The sequence below is a fragment of the Abramis brama genome (genome assembly GCF_963993115.1).
Source record: "Abramis brama genome assembly, chromosome: 15".
Lineage (NCBI taxonomy): Eukaryota > Metazoa > Chordata > Actinopteri > Cypriniformes > Leuciscidae > Abramis > Abramis brama.
Window position 1 is genome coordinate 2,132,501 of NC_139977.1, and position 21,377 is coordinate 2,153,877.

The 21,377-nt window shown below is 40.1% G+C and overlaps 1 protein-coding gene across 18 annotated transcripts in view; it reads right to left on the bottom strand.

The window, feature by feature from the left end:
• The window catches only part of rapgef6 (Rap guanine nucleotide exchange factor (GEF) 6), a 162,844-nt gene that overhangs the window by 16,859 nt on the left and 124,608 nt on the right, over positions 1-21,377 (bottom strand). For 9 of the 18 annotated variants that reach the window (XM_084137832.1, XM_084137844.1, XM_084137840.1 and 6 more), the window contains 8 exons: positions 20,707-20,950; positions 13,653-13,807; positions 12,640-12,654; positions 11,289-11,529; positions 8,415-8,795; positions 5,853-6,064; positions 4,731-4,854; positions 949-1,166 (listed from right to left, as the gene is read on the bottom strand). In XM_084137832.1, the coding sequence (XP_083993958.1) occupies positions 949-1,166; positions 4,731-4,854; positions 5,853-6,064; positions 8,415-8,795; positions 11,289-11,529; positions 12,640-12,654; positions 13,653-13,807; positions 20,707-20,950 (1,590 nt within the window). The remainder of the gene's footprint in view (positions 1-948; positions 1,167-4,730; positions 4,855-5,852; positions 6,065-8,414; positions 8,796-11,288; positions 11,530-12,639; positions 12,655-13,652; positions 13,808-20,706; positions 20,951-21,377) is intronic. The other 9 variants (XM_084137834.1, XM_084137846.1, XM_084137842.1 and 6 more) reach the window with 1 other exon arrangement.

A 21,377-nucleotide genomic window follows, 5' to 3' on the forward strand; every position in this document is an offset into this window, starting at 1 on the left:
TGTTTATTGTTAGTTCAGGTTAACTAATGTAAAGAGATAAAACACCTTATTATAAAGTGTTACCGTTAAACTTGCAGCGTTGGATGGAAACAGAGTTACTGACGTTCATTCATTAATTCAACTAAACACTAGGCTATAGTGCAACTCTACAGTCTGAGATGAACAAAAGGACCAGATCGTTATCATCACAAACATGAACAAAACTAGAAAACCCACTGAGCTCCTGAGGCTACTCATCTGAATCACAGCATCATGGGAATCAAGCAAACCCAGATTAAGTGAACTCCTCAATCTGATATCTAGCACTTCTCCTTCCGCCCACTAGATGGCAGTGACCAGCCGTATGAAATCTGGGCCCAGTTGCAGAAGAAATTAGTCAAGAGGTAATCAGTCTTACTTTCTGACTCAAACTGATCTACCTTTTTATGTAACTGACTTAAAGAAGTTAGTGCCAGTCTTGAAGAGAACATTTAGATGACTAACTTTTAAGACTAGCCTAAGCAGTTTATGCAAACGGCCTCTGGACAGCTCGATCAGCAGCGACAGTTAGTCTGGTAACACTCACACACACACACACACACACCAGGAACTGAGTTTGAGTGACAGGGACAGTTAGTCTGGTAACACTTTACAATAAGGTTCATTAGTTAACATTACTTAATGTATTAACTAACATGAACTAACCCTGAGCAATACATTTGTTACTGTATTTGTTAGTTAATAAAAATCCAGCTGTTCATTGTTTGTTCGTGTTAGTTCAGTGCATTAACTAATGTTAACAAGATTTTAATAATCTCAATGTGATTCTCCTGGTTAAGTAAGTCTGCTTCACATCGGGGTCTTCATCACCCTGAGGGGGTTTATTCTGAGATAACAACCGGCTAGATGTGCACTATCCCGCTTATTACACAGATACTCGTCACATGAGTAATAGCTGAAGAGACGCACGTGTGCTGTAGGCCGGCTCGCACTGCAGGGACATGATCTGGAGCTTGTCCTCGTCCTCCTCCACCTCCAGGTGTGCCAGATACTGCTTCACCCGCCGGGACATCTGGGCGTCCTCGTACAGCTTCCTGGCGTTGAGCAGAGAGCTGCGCCGCACACGCTTCTTGTGGCCCGCCTGGACCTCCAGCAGGTTTGAGTTGGTGCTGGCCTGACTCAGAGACCTGAGGAAGAGCGAGACACGACACACATCACCGTCACTCCCGGGGGAGACGCTCGCGGGCAAACGGGAAGACGTTCACAAACAGAAACAGAACATCTAGTCAAGTCATCTTCATTTATACAGCGCTTTAACAATATAGATGTTTCACAGCAGCTTTACAGTGATAATAGGAGATTACAGTAACAGAGAGTGTTTAGGCTTTACAGCAGCTCTAGAATACAGTTATTGTCCAAATGAAGTTAGTTTTGATTGATTCACTTCCGTTGTAAAGATCATTAGTTATTAGCTTAGGGGCCGCTAACACGACACCGCTTTAACAGAAAACACTTAGGGCCCCTATTTTAACGATCTGAAACGCAAGTATCAAGTGTGAAACGCAAGTCACTTTGTGGGCGGATCTAAGGCGCTGTTGCTATTATACCGGCGGGATAAATGACTCTTGCGCTCGACGCAAATCTAAAATGTGTTGGTCTGAAGTCGCTTCATTACTCATAGGTGTGGTTTGGGCGTAACGTGAAATAAACCAATCAGAGCGTCATCTCACATTCCCTTTAAGAGCAGGCGCGCTTGTTCCATGGCGGATTGCTATTATAACGGCGGATTTGCCAGGAGCGGTTCACAGCCGAGGAGACCGACGTTCTCGTCAGGGCCGTAAAACACAGAGAAGTGACATTGGGGATGGAGAAACACACCCAGATTAGCTTCGGTTAAACAGGCGTATAATAATTTGGGTAAATGTGTAAGCTAGATTTATGCCTATTTTTTCACATCTTCATGGACACAATGATTTCCCTCGTGTGTTAATATTTTTCCTTGTAATAATGTATGGTTTGCAAAAATGAAAACTGCTGCATCTGTGTAGAGTAGAGAAGCAAAGTGTGTGTGTGTGTTGTGCACACACTACATTATGGCCAAGCATGCGCCCTTAAAATAGCATCTGAATAACGCGCCACTGACTTTAGACTGGGTTTCTCCTGGTCTGTGGAGGAATTGTTTTCTGAAACTGCAAAATAGCACCAGGGAACGTTTGCACCGGAACACGCCTCCTCTTTTCGCTGAACCGCCCCCGGGAGCGCAAGTTCATTCCCTAATTTACCGACGTGCGTCTGTGGAGGGAAAAGTCCGCTGTGCGTCGGGTGAGAAATAGGAATGAAACATGTGTCGGTGTACAAAGTCAGTTGCGCTGGGTGCAAGATAGGGCCCTAAATGTGTTCTGTCCGTTCATTTGCACAACAACAACAGTGCTCGAGAACGCAAACCTCGGAAACAAAACATTTGGAAAAAAAATGCAAAAAAAGATAAAGTTTTCATCTTTGCGCAAACTTCAAAAACGCAAATCTGTGAGAAAGCTGACGGCGTGCACATGCATATTACGTGTTCAGTCTATAGATATGCAGGTTTGAATATATATGTGCGCAGGCGTGTAGTCTTTCTCTACAAATGACCTGAATCTACAAAAATGTAACGGTTTCACAGATAAATGAGACTTGATGCATTTCTTCTGGTCTTGCAAATGTGAACAATGGAAACTCATTTTTGTGAATCTTGTTTTTCAATTCCTGAAATAGTTTCATTTAAAGGTTTGGGGTTAAGAATTGTTTATATATTTTTTTTTTACGAAATTGATACTTTTATTCAGGAATGACGCATTAAATTGATCAAAAGTGATGTCGAATATAACGTCTATTTCAAATAAATGCTGTTCTTTTTAACTTTATATTCATCAAAGAATCCTGAAAGTAAAATATGAACTGTTTCGAACATTGATAATAATCATAAATGTTTCTTGATCTTCAAATCATCATATTAGAATGATTTCTGAAGGATCATGTGACACTGAAGACTGGAGTAATGATGCTTAAATTCAGCTTTGATCACAGGAATAAATGACACTTTACTATATATTCACATATATACTATATAATCTGTTTTTACTGTATTTTTGATCAAATAGCCTTGGTGACTTCTTTCAGGAAATGTTTTGGAAGTATGTGATGTTATGAAATTTCTATTTGTGAAAGTCCTTCCATTTATTTGTAAATATGAAATGTTAAAGATAAACCTCATTTATTTGGCAGTCAGAGCAAACAATGCCTACAGCAGCGTAACACGGCCATGCAACGCATTCAGCTCCATTAATGCAACACAAAAAAAGAATAAATAGATTAAAACAGACGAGCATGATCAGTTACATGAAGATCAATGGTTTAGAGGATGAGAGGAATGAAGGAAGAGTGGCAGGAGTTGCTGTGTCCAGTGAACGGTCAGGACATGCAGGACAGCACACTTACCCTAAACTCTTCCACCTCTTCTTTCTGTACGCAAAGCCCATGAGAGGCAGAAGACAGGAGAAGAGAAAGAGACACTCAGACAGACAGAAAACACCAGCAGCACCACAGACAGAGAGGAATCATCTGATACACCACCACCATCACACACTGGTAGAGCTCCACCGGTTCATCGTTTTTAGCCTTTTTAATCGGTAAAAATCCATACCGATGGTTTTTCCGGGTTGCATCCGTTGCGTGAGCGGCTAATAAAGGGTGTGCGGTCGTATTACAGTAAGAGAGCGGCCTCTAGTGGCGGAATAAAAACTAGCACTGGCCGCGTTTCCATTACCCTTCAAATTATGCAAATTCAAATTGCGAATTGAAAATACATCCAAAAAAATATGTTTTGCAACAATAACGCAAAAAAACTTTTTACGCTCACATGAGGGGGTTTTTCAGGCAATTCGAATATTTCTCAAAACTGCAATGGAAACAGTTTTTGCACATTTACAGTCCCCTGACGTTGATGATGAGGTGTGTTTGGGCAGAAGACGAGACAGAGTTCTTCATTAAACTCATAAAAGACTAAATAATTACGGGAATACTGGACTCTAAACCACTAAGAAACGCCACAATCAAGATCTTGAAGCAGATTTGAGGGAGAAACACCCAGAAACTCCTCATATGAGCCGCTCTCAGTATAACGGCCTTTCCTTGCCATTAATGCTTGGAAAACACACACACATCTCCTTCCATTAAATATAATGTCTAGAGCGGCGGCTGAGATATATGTAAACATACAAACATCCGTTGCCATGATTGTTGAAATGACTTTGAATCGCGAGGAAAAAATTACGTTGCACGTTCATGTTCAACTTCCTGTTTGAACAAGGCGTTTCGAGACTCACACCTGTAAGTAAATGCAGCTGTCAATCACAAAAACTGACATTGTGAACGCAGCCTATGTGTCCACCGTCAACATTCACAGGGGCGAGCGACTGACTGACATTAAATGAAGATGATCAACAAAAGATCAACAGTAGGGCGAGACTTATCTGACTGGACTGTGATGACTGAGCATTACATTTATGTATAAAACTACTGGACTAACATGGCCTACAGTTGGAAATCTGGAAACTGGAAATCAAAATTGATTCCTGCACTTATTGTGAACGATTCATTAGTGCACATTATTGTGAAAGGTGTATTGACTTTAGTTCATGCTCTGTGTGTGTGTGTGTGTGTGTGTGTGTGTGTGTGTGTGTTTGTGTGTGTGTGTGTGTGTGTGTCTTCACCTCTGTCTGAACATGAGTGCCGGGTCCATGTTGGCTGATGTCATGCGCACAACGTTTCGGATCTCCTTGGCGATCATTCGCAACTTTTCGAAATTGACCAGTCCGTCAACACTCGAATCGTTCCCTGAGCGAGATAAGAGATGACGGACAGTTCAAGGACCTGACATGTGGAAACCCACTAATGTTGAAAGATTAGTTCACTTGATAATTTACTCTCTTCCTCGTCATACAAGATGTTCATGTCTTTCTTTCTTCAGTGGAAAAGAAAAGAAGGTTTTTGAGGAAAACACTCCAGGATGTTTCTCCATATAGTGTCTTCAATGGGGTCCAACGGGTCGAAGGTCCAGATGTGAGTTTCAGTGCAGCTTCAAAGTCTCGACACGATCCAGCCGAGGAATAAGAGTCTCATCTAGACAAACCAGCGGACACTTTATAACTAAATAAACATTTATATACTTTTAACCACTAATGCTGGTCTGGCACTAGCTGTGGTGAGACACACATTACGCAATCAGGTTGAAAGGTCACGCGTGTTCCGGTTTATGAATGTAGAATAGGGCGAAAAACTCCACATTTTCTCCTCCAACTTTGTTGTTTTACCTTTAATTTATTTTAATTTATTTTTTGTAAAGGGCATTTGACTCAATCTTTGCACGTTGGCTTTGTAAACTTTGTAAAATGCCCTTTTACGTCACGCGTGACCTTTCAACCTGATTACGTAATGTGTGGCGCATCACAGCTAGTGCAAGACCAGCATTTGAGGTTAAAAGTATATAAATGTTTATTTTGTTATAAATGTCCGCTGGTTTGTCTAGATGAGACTCTTATTCCTCGGCTGGATCGTGTCGAGACTTTGAAGCTGCACTGAAACTCACATCTGGACCTTCGACCCGTTGGACCCCATTGAAGACACTATATGGAGAAACATCCTGGAGTGTTTTCCTCAAAAACCTTCATTTCTTTTCCACTGAAGAAGTGACATGAAAAGAAATGTTCATGTTCATGTTCTAAAGAAAGACATGAACATCTTGGATGACGAGGGGGAGAGTAAATAATCAGGAAATGTTAATGCTGAAGTGAACTACTATTTAACAGGCTTGTGTGTAGACTTGACCCACTGACCTTCGTGCAGGAAAGTGAGGTCCTTCTTGACCACAGGGAACAGGGGGATGATGGGAGGTTGCACGCTCTGGCTGCTCAGTATGTTGCGGTATTTGGCCATGTTTCGTGACGGGTCGAAGATGTCCTGAAGGTCGCGGAACAGCTTCTCATACTTACTGGGTAGTTTCTCCCACGTGCTCCTCAGTCGAGCGACTGAAGCCAGATTAAGACCACTGAGGAGCACAGAAGACACATGAACATCTGCGGCCCTGCTCGGAAGTTCACACACCAACCACACAATATGCAAGATCTTTAACTATTAAAACATAAAATATCTGCATTTTATGTTTCTGATGAAGCTGCATAACCACCATAAAACACTGAGGAACAAAGAGCATGTCAACTTTTTTTGTAAATGTAATCGTTTGTTATTATCTTGTGGATAATTTAGAAATATGCTGATAACTTTATCAGGTCAGCATCACTATTAAAAAAAATATGATTTTTTTGGTTGTGAGTGCAGAGAGACTCCGCCCACACCCTCTTCTGATTGGCTGTGATCTTTGATTGATTTGGTTGTGAGTGCAGAGACTCCGCCCACACACTCTTCTGATTGGCTGTGATCTTTGATTGATTCGGTTGTGAGTGCAGAGAGACTCCGCCCACACACTCTTCTGAATGGCTGTGATCTTTGATTGATTTAGTTGTGAATGCAGAGACTCCGCCCACACGCTCTTCTGATTGGCTGTGATCTTTGATTGATTTGGTTGTGAGTGCAGAGAGACTCCGCCCACACACTCTTCTGAATGGCTGTGATCTTTGATTGATTTAGTTGTGAGTGCAGAGAGACTCCGCCCACACGCTCTTCTGATTGGCTGTGATCTTTGATTGATTTGGTTGTGAGTGCAGAGACTCCGCCCACACACTCTTCTGATTGGCTGTGATCTTTGATTGATTCGGTTGTGAGTGCAGAGAGACTCCGCCCACACACTCTTCTGAATGGCTGTGATCTTTGATTGATTTAGTTGTGAATGCAGAGACTCCGCCCACACGCTCTTCTGATTGGCTGTGATCTTTGATTGATTTGGTTGTGAGTGCAGAGAGACTCCGCCCACACGCTCTTCTGAATGGCTGTGATCTTTGATTGATTTAGTTGTGAGTGCAGAGAGACTCCGCCCACACGCTCTTCTGATTGGCTGTGATCTTTGATTGATTTGGTTGTGAGTGCAGAGAGACTCCGCCAACACGCTCTTCTGATTGGCTGTGATCTTTGATTGATTTGGTTGTGAGTGCAGAGAGACTCCGCCCACACACTCTTCTGATTGGCTGTGATCTTTGATTTAGTTGAGTGCAGAGACTCCGCCCACACACTCTTCTGATTGGCTGTGATCTTTGATTGATTTGGTTGTGAGTGCAGAGAGACTCCGCCAACACGCTCTTCTGATTGGCTGTGATCTTTGATTGATTTGGTTGTGAGTGCAGAGAGACTCCGCCCACACACTCTTCTGATTGGCTGTGATCTTTGATTGATTTGGTTGTGAGTGCAGAGAGACTCCGCCAACACGCTCTTCTGATTGGCTGTGATCTTTGATTGATTTGGTTGTGAGTGCAGAGAGACTCCGCCCACACACTCTTCTGATTGGCTGTGATCTTTGATTGATTTGGTTGTGAGTGCAGAGAGACTCCGCCCACACACTCTTCTGATTGGCTGTGATCTTTGATTGATTTAGTTGAGTGCAGAGACTCCGCCCACACGCTCTTCTGATTGGCTGTGATCTTTGATTGATTCGGTTGTGAGTGCAGAGAGACACTTATTGTTACCAATGTCCTGTTACACATTTGTACTTGCACTTACCATTCCGTGGGTTGTTACATATGTGTAGTTACACAAATATTACAGCTGTAGATACTATGTACCAATGTGTACTTATACTGTAGTTACATACTATGTACACATCTAGTTACCATGTAAGTTCACAGGTATTAGGGCCACTTAAAGGTGCAGTGTGTAATATTTAGGAGGATCTGTTGACAGAAATGCAATATCATACACATAACTATATATTTCAGTGGTGTATAAAGACCTTACATAATGAACCATTATGTTTTTATTAGCTTAGAATGAGTATTTCTCTCTACACACACCGTGGGTCCACTTACATCGACACGTTTCTACAGTGGCCCTGAGCGGACAAACGCGTTTCGTCACTATGTTGTTCTTCGTATAAACAAGCTAGCTAAAGTCAGCGAATTAAACACTGACACAATGATGAACAGGTAACAATAATATTCGCAATAACATCGTTGGACTGAATAATTAAGTAAACCTAATTTCTTAATTTATCTTTGTAAAGAAACCTCAGTGTTTAACTGGCTACTCTCTGCTCTCTCAGACGACGACATCACTTCCTGTCGGCCACCGTAACTTCTGTTGGGTACAATTCGCAACCTCACCACTAGATGCCGCTAAAACGTACACACTGCACCTTTAATATAAAGTGGGACCTTAATTTCTTATAATTATTGAGAAACAGTGAGGAGAACAGCCCGAGAACTGTCAGCTCGAGCGAAAGGCGGACTCACCTGATGATGGCAAACATGGAGTTGAAGTTCTTGCACTCGCGGCAGTGCAGGGCGATCTTGATGAAGTGCTTGATGGTCTTCATGCGCTTGAGCGCGTTGGCCTCGCGGAGGATCTCAGTGGCCACCCAGAACGTCTCCTGGTTGATGATCTCCTCGAACTGCTTCAGATGTCGGCCACCGCCCGGGTCCAGCTTGAACAGGTCGTCCACGTACTCGGTGGACTCGATGTTCCTGAACAGGCCGAAGTCCCGCATGGAGAGCTGAGCCGCCACCTCCACGGTGCTGAGCTGGAGGAGCCCGATCTGACTCTCCCTCAGCAGATCCTGAGCGTCTTCATCCGAGCACAGCGTCTCCGTCTCCATGTTGTTCTTCAGGTAGTACCTGAGCAAACACACCAATCACGGGATCACTGTATAGTAGGGGTGTAACAATACCCAGCAAGCAAAGACGTCTAATAGCCGTTCAAACACATCCCAGACGTCTAGCTCAAAACAAGACTAAGTTTGAGCTGTCAGTGAAAATTTAACAGACGTCTAAACCATCGCCCAAGAATAGACTAGTCATCAGTTATATAACACTTCAAAGAAATGAAACCAAACACTTTGTAATCACTGTTGACTTCACTGTGACTGGTGCTTACAGGGATAGTTCACCCAAAAATGAAGGGGAAGTAAAAAGTAAAAGAGAAAAGTAAAGTAAAATTCTAGCTTCCGCCATACGCAGTCTACTTGTGTATAAAGCGCAACTCATGACGTCAGAAGTAGTGTAGTGCGTCATGGCGTAGTGTAAATATCAGCAGTGCGTCGCATTACTCGCATAAGTTGCGCTTTAGACTTAAGTTGAATCCCTATGTTCGTTTGGCCTGAAGCTAGTTATTTTAATTTATAAAGTTTTAAATATGGATATTTTTCTTACACAAACACATCGCTTCGCTTCAGAAGGCCTTTATTAACCCTGTGGAGCACTTTATGATGGATAGATGCACTTTTATGATGGATAGATGCACTTTTATGATGGATAGATGCACTTTTATGATGGATAGAAGCACTTTTATGATGGCTAGATGCACTTTTATGATGGCTAGATGCACTTTATGATGGATGGATGAACTTTTATGATGGATAGATGCACTTATGATGGATAGATGCACTTTTATGATGGATGGATGCACTTCTTTTATGATGGACAGGTGCACTTTTATCATGACAGATGCACTTCTTTTATGATGGATAGATGCACTTTTATGATGGATAGATGCACTTTTATGATGGATAGATGCACTTTTATGATGGATGGATGAACTTTTATGATGGATAGATGCACTTTAATGATGGATAGATGCACTTTATGATGGATAGATGCACTTTTATGATGGATAGATGCACTTTTATGATGATAGATGCACTTTTATGATGGATGGATGAACTTTTATGATGGATAGATGCACTTTAATGATGGATAGATGCACTTTTATGATGGATAGATGCACTTTTATGATGATAGATGCACTTTTATGATGGATGGATGAACTTTTATGATGGATAGATGCACTTATGATGGATAGATGCACTTTTATGATGGATGGATGCACTTCTTTTATGATGGACAGGTGCACTTTTATCATGACAGATGCACTTCTTTTATGATGGATAGATGCCCTTTTATGATGGATAGATGCACTTTGATGGACTTCAAAACAGAAACAACCATTCACTGCCATTATAAAGCTTGGAAGAGCCAGGACATTTTTTAAAGGTCCCATATTGTACAACTTTTTGAAGTTTTATTTTAGGTTGTGATGTCCTTAAGAATATATATTTGCGGTATAAGTGCCAAAAAACATCCCAAATATATTTTTACAGCTCCTTTCTCAGGAGGCCTGTCTAATTAATATTCATGAGACTCTCTTCTGATTGGCCTGTTGTTTTCTGAGTGATGCACGGGCAGGTCAACCACAGGTAACTAGGCTCATGTTTGCTGTAGCCTGATGTGTCTCATGAGTAAGGTAAATAAAACACCTGTAATGATGGACACTGCTGAGGGAAATGTTATCCGGCCTTATATGTTCGAGCCGGACTCAGGAGACAAACAACCACCTCCTTACTTTCAGCGTTATTGTAAGAGTATTATAATTACCATTACATCAATACTGCACGCAGATTTAACGTTAACGCTAATTTAAACTGTCTGTAAACAAACTCAGACTTTTTTTTTGTCAAATTCGATTTAAATCTCCAAAATATGTACGTTAATAGCTAGTTATACACTATGTAACGTTAGCAGACACCGAATGCAGTAAGCTATGTAACTATTGCTTTCCTACTGATACAGTAAGTTAACGTGCTACAATTTCATTTACAATGTTACTTTTTTTCTGTAAAAGGTGTACTTGTGGTAAATATGCAAGGATAACCACAGAACGTGAGAACATATGCTGCAAGTGATGCCCAAGGTAAACTTGAACTGTAGAGACTGCAGCATCTTTGAGGAGAAGCTTCTTTGAAAAAACGTTGTCCGGAAGCCTGTGCAATGATGTCGTTTCCTGACGGTGGGCAGTGTTTGGTGGCAGTGTTTGGTGATCACATTTATACGACAACGGCTCGTGAAAAGGCACAGCTACTTTATGCAGGCTGTGTGCATTTGTCTGTGGATCGACTGTTTTGAAACGTATATGGTAGTTTCATCGCCCCTAGACCTCTGCTATCATGAAAAAAGCCAGGGAATTTCAGTTTTGACAAAATGGGACCTTTAATATAACTCTGATTGTATTCGTCTGAATAAAGAAAGTCATATACACCTCGGATGAGTGAATCATGGGCTAATTTTAATTTTTGGGTGAACTATCCCTTTAAGAGGTGTTGACTCTGCCCTTACCTGCCGTTGAGTTGGATGCGGTCTGCTAGTTTTGAGAGCTGGTCCGGCAGCCGGCGCTGTTTAATGACCCCTTCAGGACTAACAGAGACCTCACACAGCGAGTAGGTTTCCGAAGCTGCGATGAGGCCGAACTCGCTCACTACATGCGAGACGACGTCTTTGGCTGTGGTGTCTTTACTGATGATGATATAGCAGCTCTGCTGGTCCGCCTTGAACACGCGGATCACCTGATCGGGAATGTCTGTGACCCGCAAGAGGAAGGAGACGCAGTTAAACACACACAACCGGTGAAAGCATTTGAAATAAAGGTCAATGGTGAGATGTTTGGCTCAGATTTGGAAAACAAGGCAATGGCTCAAACACTATCCCATCATCCAGATGATTTAAATTACAGAAATCTCTTTCAGGTTTCATTCACATCTTCACTTGATGAATGAAAGTCCTGTGGCTGTGGAACACAATCCACCATAATGACGGCGTTTCCGCATGCTTTTGACGTCGAGTGTAAATCATTTCATGCCACAAACTCATAACCACATGCAGTGTTGGGGAACGTTACTTTGAAAAGTAATGCATTACAATATTGAGTTACTCCCTTAAAAAGTAACTTAGTTACTTTTTTAGAAAAGTAATGCATTACGTTACTTTTGCTTTACTTTTTCTCACCTGGGCTGGGCTTTTTTTTATAACAAAAAAGTTATATTTTTGGGCCAATGTAAAGGCCCTTTCAGACCAAAATTTAAATAATAAGGCTGAAGGAAATGCAGATTCACACATGTCCTGTAGAGGAGCAGATCAAACAAACCTGCCGTTCTGGGTCACAGAAGAATAGATGAAGGAGAAGAACGTTTAACACTTACTTCACCAATAAAGACAAAGTCATTTTTGTTTATGGTTTAACTGAATCATCGAAGGTCAGAATCAAGTACATTGGTCAATAAAGTGAGATTAAATGCATAAAAAATATTTGTTTTATTGAACATATTCAGTTATTGGAGGTTTGCGTATAGTATTCTGATTCTGCATTTCACTGATTTTATTCATTTTGAGAAATACTGAATCTTTTTTGCAATTAGTCAATGCATGCTCACATTTAGTCTAGAACGGTCAGTCAATAAATGTGAAAAAGTAACTTGCGTTACTTATTTGAAAGAGTAACTAAGATATTTTGCTGTAAATTTAAAAGTAATGCGTTATTTTACAAGTTTCTTGAAAAAAGTAATCGGATTACTTAACTCAAGTTACTTGTAGTTACTCCCAACACTGACCACATGCAATTAAGTTCAAAACAGCATACAAGAGTTAAACGCATGAAAAGGAAAAGAGTGTATGACGTGCACAGTGTACTTACAGTAGAAACCAGCCACTGGTGGAGCCAAGAAACACACACAGAGAGAGAGAGAGAGAGAGAGAGAGAGAGAGAGAGAGAGAGAGAGAGAGAGAGAGAGAGAGAGAGGATTGACACATGACAGCTACAGCGCACACCAGTGGAGACATCACAACTAATCTAAAGATGTCCTCCTCATTATAAACACTCGTGCTGCACATCAACTTCATCAGGTTTCCAGATTAGTGTGCAGTGGATCTGAAACCAGCTGCACACTTTCATTTGACACAACCCAGAGCTGAGGTTTCACAAAGGAAACATTTACTGGAATCCTTCCTAACATCCTCATATATTCTAACTATATCTAAATGTAGATTGTTTTCAGAGCTTGAAATAAGGAGAAATAAACAGCTTCAGCTTCACTCATACACAGCAGAAACCCTCTATTGTGAAAAGAAGTACACTTCAGGATACTTTCAAAAAGAGTGCATACAACGGATATCATACACTTTAAACAAATGCGAAAGGAAAGAAATAATTTAAAACAAATTAATGTTATTTACAATTAAAAATGATTACAGTTTAAATGTATATTAAATGCAATACATGTTTGAGTTTTTTTATTTTTAATAATGATATAAATAACATTGATATAAGTGATCATCTGGATTTAGACCTATATTATATTTATATAAAGCGTTCACAGGCAAATTTGCGTTATGTATTGCTCCGATGTTAAAATCAGGCTCATATAAATGTGAGGAAACATGATTCCTGCTGCCTGTCAATGTCCATGATCACTGGATCTCTGGTAAGATGTAAGAAACACTATATCGAGTCCAAACTTTAGTTTAAACTGATAATCGCTCGTTTTACTGGCAGTTTCCCCTGTTAAACCCAGTAAACGCATCAGCTCTTCTGCCACTCAGGCCGGCTGAGGGAGTGTGTTCCCACGGGAAAGTGACGTCAATGCATTCCCTCTATAATCTGATGACATATGTGTGGTCATTATATCAGCGAGTGGTTGTGTGTGTTACCTGCGGGGTTGGAGAAGTCGAGCGCGCTGGCGGGCTGGAGCAGGTCAGGACTGCTGGACGACAGGCTGCCCGGGATCGGCATGATGGCCACGCTGTGCCGGCACTGCTTCGTGCCCACCATACTGTCATCCTGAGAGTGGGACAAGCCACTGTCACTGCACACACAGAGGAAGAGGGATTACAGCCGGCTCAACACACTAACACTGCATGTCAACACACACACACACACACACACAGATGGAAGACGTGCACATTTAGGCCGTTTTCACACTTGATTGGACTGAACTGGAAGGAGACGAACCGAATGTGATTTTGCTAAAAGAATAACTATTAATAAGAAAAACAGCTGTTCTGCAACTGGTTAACATCATTTATTACACAGCTCCGAGGAATACTTGATTCTGATTGGTCACTCGCTCCATCCAGCGGTGTATTATTCCCAGATAACAACCTCTGAGATCAGAAGCACAGGCTCATCCGGGTCACTGAAGTCAGCAGCGCTATACACTCGCTAGGAACGGGGTTTTCTTTGTGGAAGTTTTGCGTTTGGTGAGCTAATAAAATATTGAAACTTAGTCAACTCAATATTTTGTGTACAGTTATTTAATTATGCCATCCAGTATCGTGGACTCGCTCTCTCTCGTTTCATACAAACACAGATGCTGCCATTTTACGACTATTGTTTTGTACACTGCTGGATTATAAAATACAAACAGGTACGGTTTTAAAACAGTTTAATCTGAAATCAATATCTCTAATCCTCATAATTATTTATGTGTTGAAATGCAGTGTAATAAGTGTATGACTGTATACCGTATCTCTTAAATATCCGTCTAGTTTGAACTCGCGCTGAAACTGCAGAAGCTTTGCGTTTAAAAACCTGATCAAATATTTAGACTCAGATCAATATTTTGTGTCTAATTATTTACTTATGTGGCAAATATCCGTGTAATAAGTGTGATAATGTACATCCAGCCGGTTGTTATCTCAGAATAAACCCCTTCAGGCTGATGAAGACCTGATCCTGATCACCCCGTCAGGGTTTATTCTGAGATAACAACCGGCTGGATCTACATTATCTCTTACTTAATATCCCTACGTGACGTCAAAGAAAAAGGAAAGACGCTTCAGAGAAAGACCAGGGGTCTCATTTATAAACGTACGCCACTTCCCACACAAAGGTTGTGATCTATTAAAAACACACTTGACGGGAGAATGTGCATCTGTATGTAAACTCTGATCATGCGTACGAACATTCAGGAGACGGAGCAGTTTGGAGACACCGATGGTGATCTGAGGGACTGATGAAGGGAAACCACTTTAAATCTTCATTATGAGTCCTAATCATAAATGTTCACAATAACAGTTTAAATAAATAAAAGAATGATTTAAACTCTATTTTACATCTGATTTACACATTTGGATTAAATATGCCATTCTAATTAATGGAGTTAAGCACTTAAATTACATCAAATCTTTACTGAGAAGTTACAAAAAAATTATATTCTAATAAATAGAAATATTTGTAGTGGATGCGATGCTTTTGAACACTTTTCCTGAGGCTTGCTGTGTTTTAATGTTTGCTCAGCGCATGATAACAGCAGAAAACTCATGGTCTGAGCAAATATTTCTGTGGAAATATCGATCAGTAATGTACAATAAGGCCAATCTGCTTCCATTACAAATATAAAGCAATTAAAAATACTATTTGGCCAGAGGAAATTAAAAGATTGAGAAAAACTTTCTCTGAAATGTATTTTATACTATTTGATTTATTTATTCAAAAACAAGGCAAGGATAGGCTACTAAATTATTTTTAGCAATGTAATGTGACGCACATACATTTTTGGCTTTCGGGCACATACACTTTTAGTAAGGATCCTACACACAGTTTTATAATGAGACCCCTGGAGTAACATCACTGATGAAGGTTTGATTTGCTGGGTTAGGGTATTAAGGGTCTTATTTGTCTGAGAGAACTTTCTAAGTTCGTTTTGGAGACTTTAGCTCCTCAACGGCTTCTTTCCCGTGTGGGGTCCCCCAGGGCTCTGTTTTGGGGCCTATTTCGTTCTCCCTGTATATGCTCCCCTTAGGACATATTTTTAGGAAATTTGGCATTTCTTTTCACTGTTATGCAGACGATACGCAAATGTATCTGCCTTTGAAACGAAAAGATGCTTGCACTTTAGCGCCTCTATTGCAGTGTCTTGAGGAAATTAAGGCCTGGATGGCACTAAATTTCCTTAGTTTTAATGAAAATAAAACAGAAGTTATGCTGTTTACGCCGGGAGGCACTTATGAGTCAATAGATTTGGACCTTGAATTGAACCCACTTGTGAAGCCCTATGTAAAAAATGTAGGTGTTATTATTGATTGTGATTTTAAATTGGACAAACAGATTAACTCAGTAGTTTAAACTAGTTTTTTTCCAATTGAGACAACTCACCAAGGTGAAATCTAACCAGTCTTTAAAAGACTTTGAAAAACTTGTTCATATTTTTATTTCATCTTGTCTGGATTACTGTATTGGCCTCTATATAGGCATTAGTCAGGCCTCTCTCTCCAGACTGCAGACGGTCCAGAATGCAGCAGCTCGCCTGTTGACGGGTACACGAAAGCGGGAACACATTACCCCTGTTCTCGCCTCTCTTCACTGGTTGCCTGTTCATTTCAGGATTCATTTTAAGATTTTGGTGTTTGTTTTTAAATCTCATAATGGTTTAGCACCTAAATATCTTTTTGACCTGCTCCGCTAAGAGCACTTAGGTCTGCTGACCATTTGCTTTTAGTTGTCCCACGGGTAAAGTTGAAGAGCAGGGGTGACCGAGCATTTGCACAGGCTCAAACACTTGCTGATTTTAAATCTAGCCTAAACAATAATTTTTATAGTCTGGCATTTCACGCTATGTGAGAGTTGCTTTTTTTTATTGTGTAAAAAAAACCTCACCGATGGTCATGAGTCTAAACTGACCGAACTGCAGTGTGAAAGCGCTCTAAACAGACACGAGCACAAACACAGAGTGAACACACACACACACACACAATCCATGAATGAGACTCAAGCCTGAGATGAGCAAACACAGCAGAAGCACACGTGACGTCTCAGCGCTGGCTCATGGGTAAACTCGTGCCAATCAGACGCTGAGCTTTACACAGACGGGCTGATTTACATGATGCTGTCTCACTCTCAGAGCAGAGAGACAGCGAGACAGAAGTGATGATCCACTCTGAGAGAACACATCAGCACAGAGAACATCCCCAACAGTCACATGGAGTTAGATACACAGGTACGGAAGCCCATTTACGCCACATTGGAGAAAAAAAATCATGCTTTAATAAATCATAATTATGAGATAAAATTAAAAAGTTTGACATTCTACATCATACAGTGGGCTCAAAAAATATCAGCACCCTCAGTAAATATGGGCGAAAATGACAGTGAAAATTTGTTTTTGCAATTTCTCTATAGATTTCAGATTATTATTATTTTTTGATAAGAATAACTATTTGACTTTAATTAAAGGTTAGATTTTTGTGAATATTTTGAATGAAAGACTAAGAGTAATATTTGTGGAGCAAACTGTAATTATTACATACTATATCATAATTATGAGATTAAAAAAAATCATGAGATAAGAGTCGAAATTATGAAATACTGCCATTATTATGAGAAAAAGTAAAAATTATTTGATAAAAAGTCATGAGATAAAATTGACGTTCCAAGTCATATTTATGACATACTAAGTCGTAGTTATGAGATAAAGTCAAAATTGACTCAAAATTATGATAAAAAGTCATATTGAGATAAAATTATGACATACCAAGTCATAATTATGAGATACTATATCCAAGCAAAAATTATGTAGAAATTTAACAGTGAAATTGACAAAAAGTCATGATAAAAAGTAAATTATTATTAGTAAGTCGATTAAATTTTTCAGTCATAATGACTTTATTATAATGAGTTGTGTCATAAATTTGACTTTTTTTCATAATTATGATTTACCAAAGCAGTTTTTATTTATTTATCCACATACATACATACAAAAATAAGAAAAAAATGTTTTTCTTATTTTTGCATGTATGTGAGACACAGCTTGAGTTTGTCCAGGTCCAGGTCACATGACAAACAGCGCTTGTGATTTCACAGAAACAGGAATTGAAAAGAACGACTTCCACACAGGGCATGACAGCACTGTTTGACACGGTTCATTTATACAAGGAAAAGATCTTTACCAATGACAGAAAACACCTAACAAGGCACGACGTGATACAAGCGATCTGCTTTCCTGGCCAGTCACAGCCTTAGTCCACAGGACAGTGTTGTTAGCGGCTCTGATTGGCTGCTGGAAAGGTCGTGCCTGGTTAGGATGTGATGCAACTCTTCATGAACACGCAGGAAAGAGAAGAAGTGTCAGTGAAATGTGTTGTTAGTGTATGCACAGATGCTGAGTCTGGACTGTGAGCACAATCACATGGTTTATGTGAAGATGAAACAACATGAATGTTCACGCAAACGATTTGTGCTGCACTACTCTTAACATTATGACATATTTCATATGAGAGAGAGAGAGAGAGAGAGAGAGTGTTGAGCTGGTGTCTCTTACCCAAACAGTCCCCTGTGCAAGTGAAGCAGCCATAAAAACAGAAGACACGTGATGTCAAGCAGAACAAGCATCAAGCACAGAGATGACCCACAAACACACACTTACTGCGCTCACATTCACCCCAACTTCATAAGATAACACACACACTGTGCATGAATACGCGACAAGCTTTTGTTTCTGTGATGTCATGGCCAGAACAACAACATATGAACAGTGATGGTCTCAGCTAGTGATCATGTGCTTTGTGCAATTTTTCAGAAATGTTTAAGTTTAGTTAGAATAACATTGTGTGTGACTTTACCATGGATCATTTACCTCAGATCTTGGAAATAATTTACAGTAAAAGAAATGTTCAAACTGAGGTGTATTCATGACAAAGACTGTCTCAGTCACTCAGTCAGTGTTTTTGAATAATGTTACAATTAGGGCTGTCAAGTGAATAAAATGTTTTATCTAATTAATTACATGATCAGCCGATTAATTAATCGCCATCAATTTTGGTTGAGAAATTACCCCCCAAAAGGTCATTTAAAGTCATTATTGTGTTAGATGACAAGAGCGCTGAATAGGAACTACTTTCATTGGCGAAACTGAGCAAAAAAAAAAAAAAAAAGTATTTACAATATTGTGTCTAAAATGTAACTTTATCGAACTGCTCTATAAAATCATTATCACATTTGTAAGTGTGCAATTATTCTGGAATAAACTGCACTCTTGCTCGTGTGATATTGTTAAAATGTATCATATGATATTAATTTAAGACAAAATGCTCTCATATGTTGAATTTTGGTGGCATTTTAAATGCATTCTAATAGGCTTCATATCGCAATCAGTGTGTAAATAAAAAAATCGCAAATGCTTTTGAAACAAAAAAGCCTGTTGAATTGCACTTCTTGAAAAAATATGCATTGCATTAACTGTGCTTTCACTTTAATGCAGTGTATTTTTAGGGCTTGCATTTTTACAGGCTGAAATTCAACATGGTTGTCTATTTAAGCTGTGGATATTTAAATTAAAAATATTTCACACACATTTTCATTATTAAAAATTCAATAAATTATGAGATTATGAATCGTAATCTACTGCTATTCCTGTAATTCCCGAATGTGAAATGTTGAATTTTCTGTCGAATTTGAACCACTGAATTTTGAATTTTTAAAGCGAAATAAAGCGAAAACTGTATTTTTAAACAGAACGAATATTTTGGAAGTGAAATCTGAATATGGATTATTGAATTTTTAATAATGAAAATGTGTGTGAAATGTTTTGAATTGAAATATTCACAACTTAAATATACAACCGTGTTGAATTTCAGTCCATAAAAATGCAAGCCCTGAAAATATAATGCATTAAAATGCAAGCACGGTTAGTTCAATGCTAAATATGCAATTCAACAGGCTTTTTTTGTTTTTTAAAAACATTTGGCATTATTTTGCTTCCACAGTGCCCTGCATGATGTGTGTAACTAAACTGCTTGCGATGTAAGATGACGTACAGGTCTGGGCCGATCCGATCTTACACGTTTTGTTGAGAGTGCTGGACAGTAGTGCACTCGCAGAGTGGGCCGATATCTGTGATTGATTTTGTGGACAGGCAAAGTGCTTGTCGATGTAATCTTATCGCGTCTGGTTAGGACATGGTGTAAATTTCATGACACTTGAGCACATTTTCTCTCACCACAGTGAGAAAACAACAATATATTACAGGGGTGTCTTGTCCTTCCTCTGTTCCTGACAGTAGTGATGACCACTCAAGAGGAAAACTAACTAATGGATGGATGGACGTGTGTTTAAACCAAGCGGCAGCCTTCCCATCTCTATCTTGAATCCAACACTGAAGTGACTTAAACTGCAGTTCATCGACTGGCCACTAGAGACAGGCTCCAAAAGGGAGTCAATCCCATAGACCCCCATGTTAAAATGCCCAACTTTACAGCAGAAAAAAATATATTTACATCCTGGTACAAAAAGTGGCTTTGGTCTATAAAGCTAATTTTGCCCTTCATGACGACTGTGAGGAGGGCGAATATTTTTATAACTCATCCGTTTAAATTATATTAAGCCTTAAAGTTCTGCATAATTAAGGGCGTGGCCACTTGAGTGACAGGTGGATTGCCGCTGATGTCACTACTAGCCGTTTGTCTGCTGTCTGTTAGCGTCACGTCACCTCAGCTAATCCGCCTCGCTGCACATTTTCGTTGATCCGGGAGTGACGCGCGGCCAAGATGGCGACGGCCGGCTCCGCCCACTCTGGGCTTTGTTTTATACAGTCTATGGTTTAAACCCTGTGAGAGTGTAAGAATGACAGGTAAAGGCTCTTCGTGCGGATGATGGAGGAACCGTGAAACTCCCAGAGCGCGTTGATCCAGACACGAATGAGGAAAAGAATGGGGAATGGAGACTAAAGAGAGGGAGTGAAGCATCATCCACACAGGAGCGTGTGTTTACCTGAAGGGTTTCGGGGGGAGGATGCTGAATCTGGTCTTCTCCAGCATCTTGCGGATCTTGTTGCGTCCCCCGGACACCGTGTTGGCCTTCATCTTCTTGCGGCTCTTGCTGTCCGAGGGAAACTCCATGTCTCCGGGCAGATCCGGGATGGAGAAGCGGTTGCTCTTCCTCTCCTGAATCTTAGGGATGTGAGGACCACCGTTCTTCTTCTCGTGCCTCACTCGATTTTGAAGCTCTTTGAAAACTGCAACGAGTCAAAATCAAGTCAAATCAAGTGTACTTGTAAAGCTCTTTCTACAATACACTTCATTTTAAAGCAGCTTTACAGAAAGTCATACTGTTGTGTCTATAATGCCTTGATGCTTTACCATAGAGCAAGTTTTAGTGGGCGATAAGATTTTACATAATAATGATATGAGTGATCCTGCAGATTTATATTTATATTGCTCGCTTGAGATGGATAAATGTTTTATTTGGTAAGAAAAGATGCTCATAAACATCAGGCTAGCATACAAGTTTCTCAGAGCCCTTTGAAGTCATTATATTTAATTGAATCGAATGCCTTTATTGTCATGGCACTTAGTTGTACAACGAAATTCTTAAGTGCAACTCCTTGTGGTGAAATTAACACACACGCACAATACAAAACACTAAGTAAAGGTAACACACAA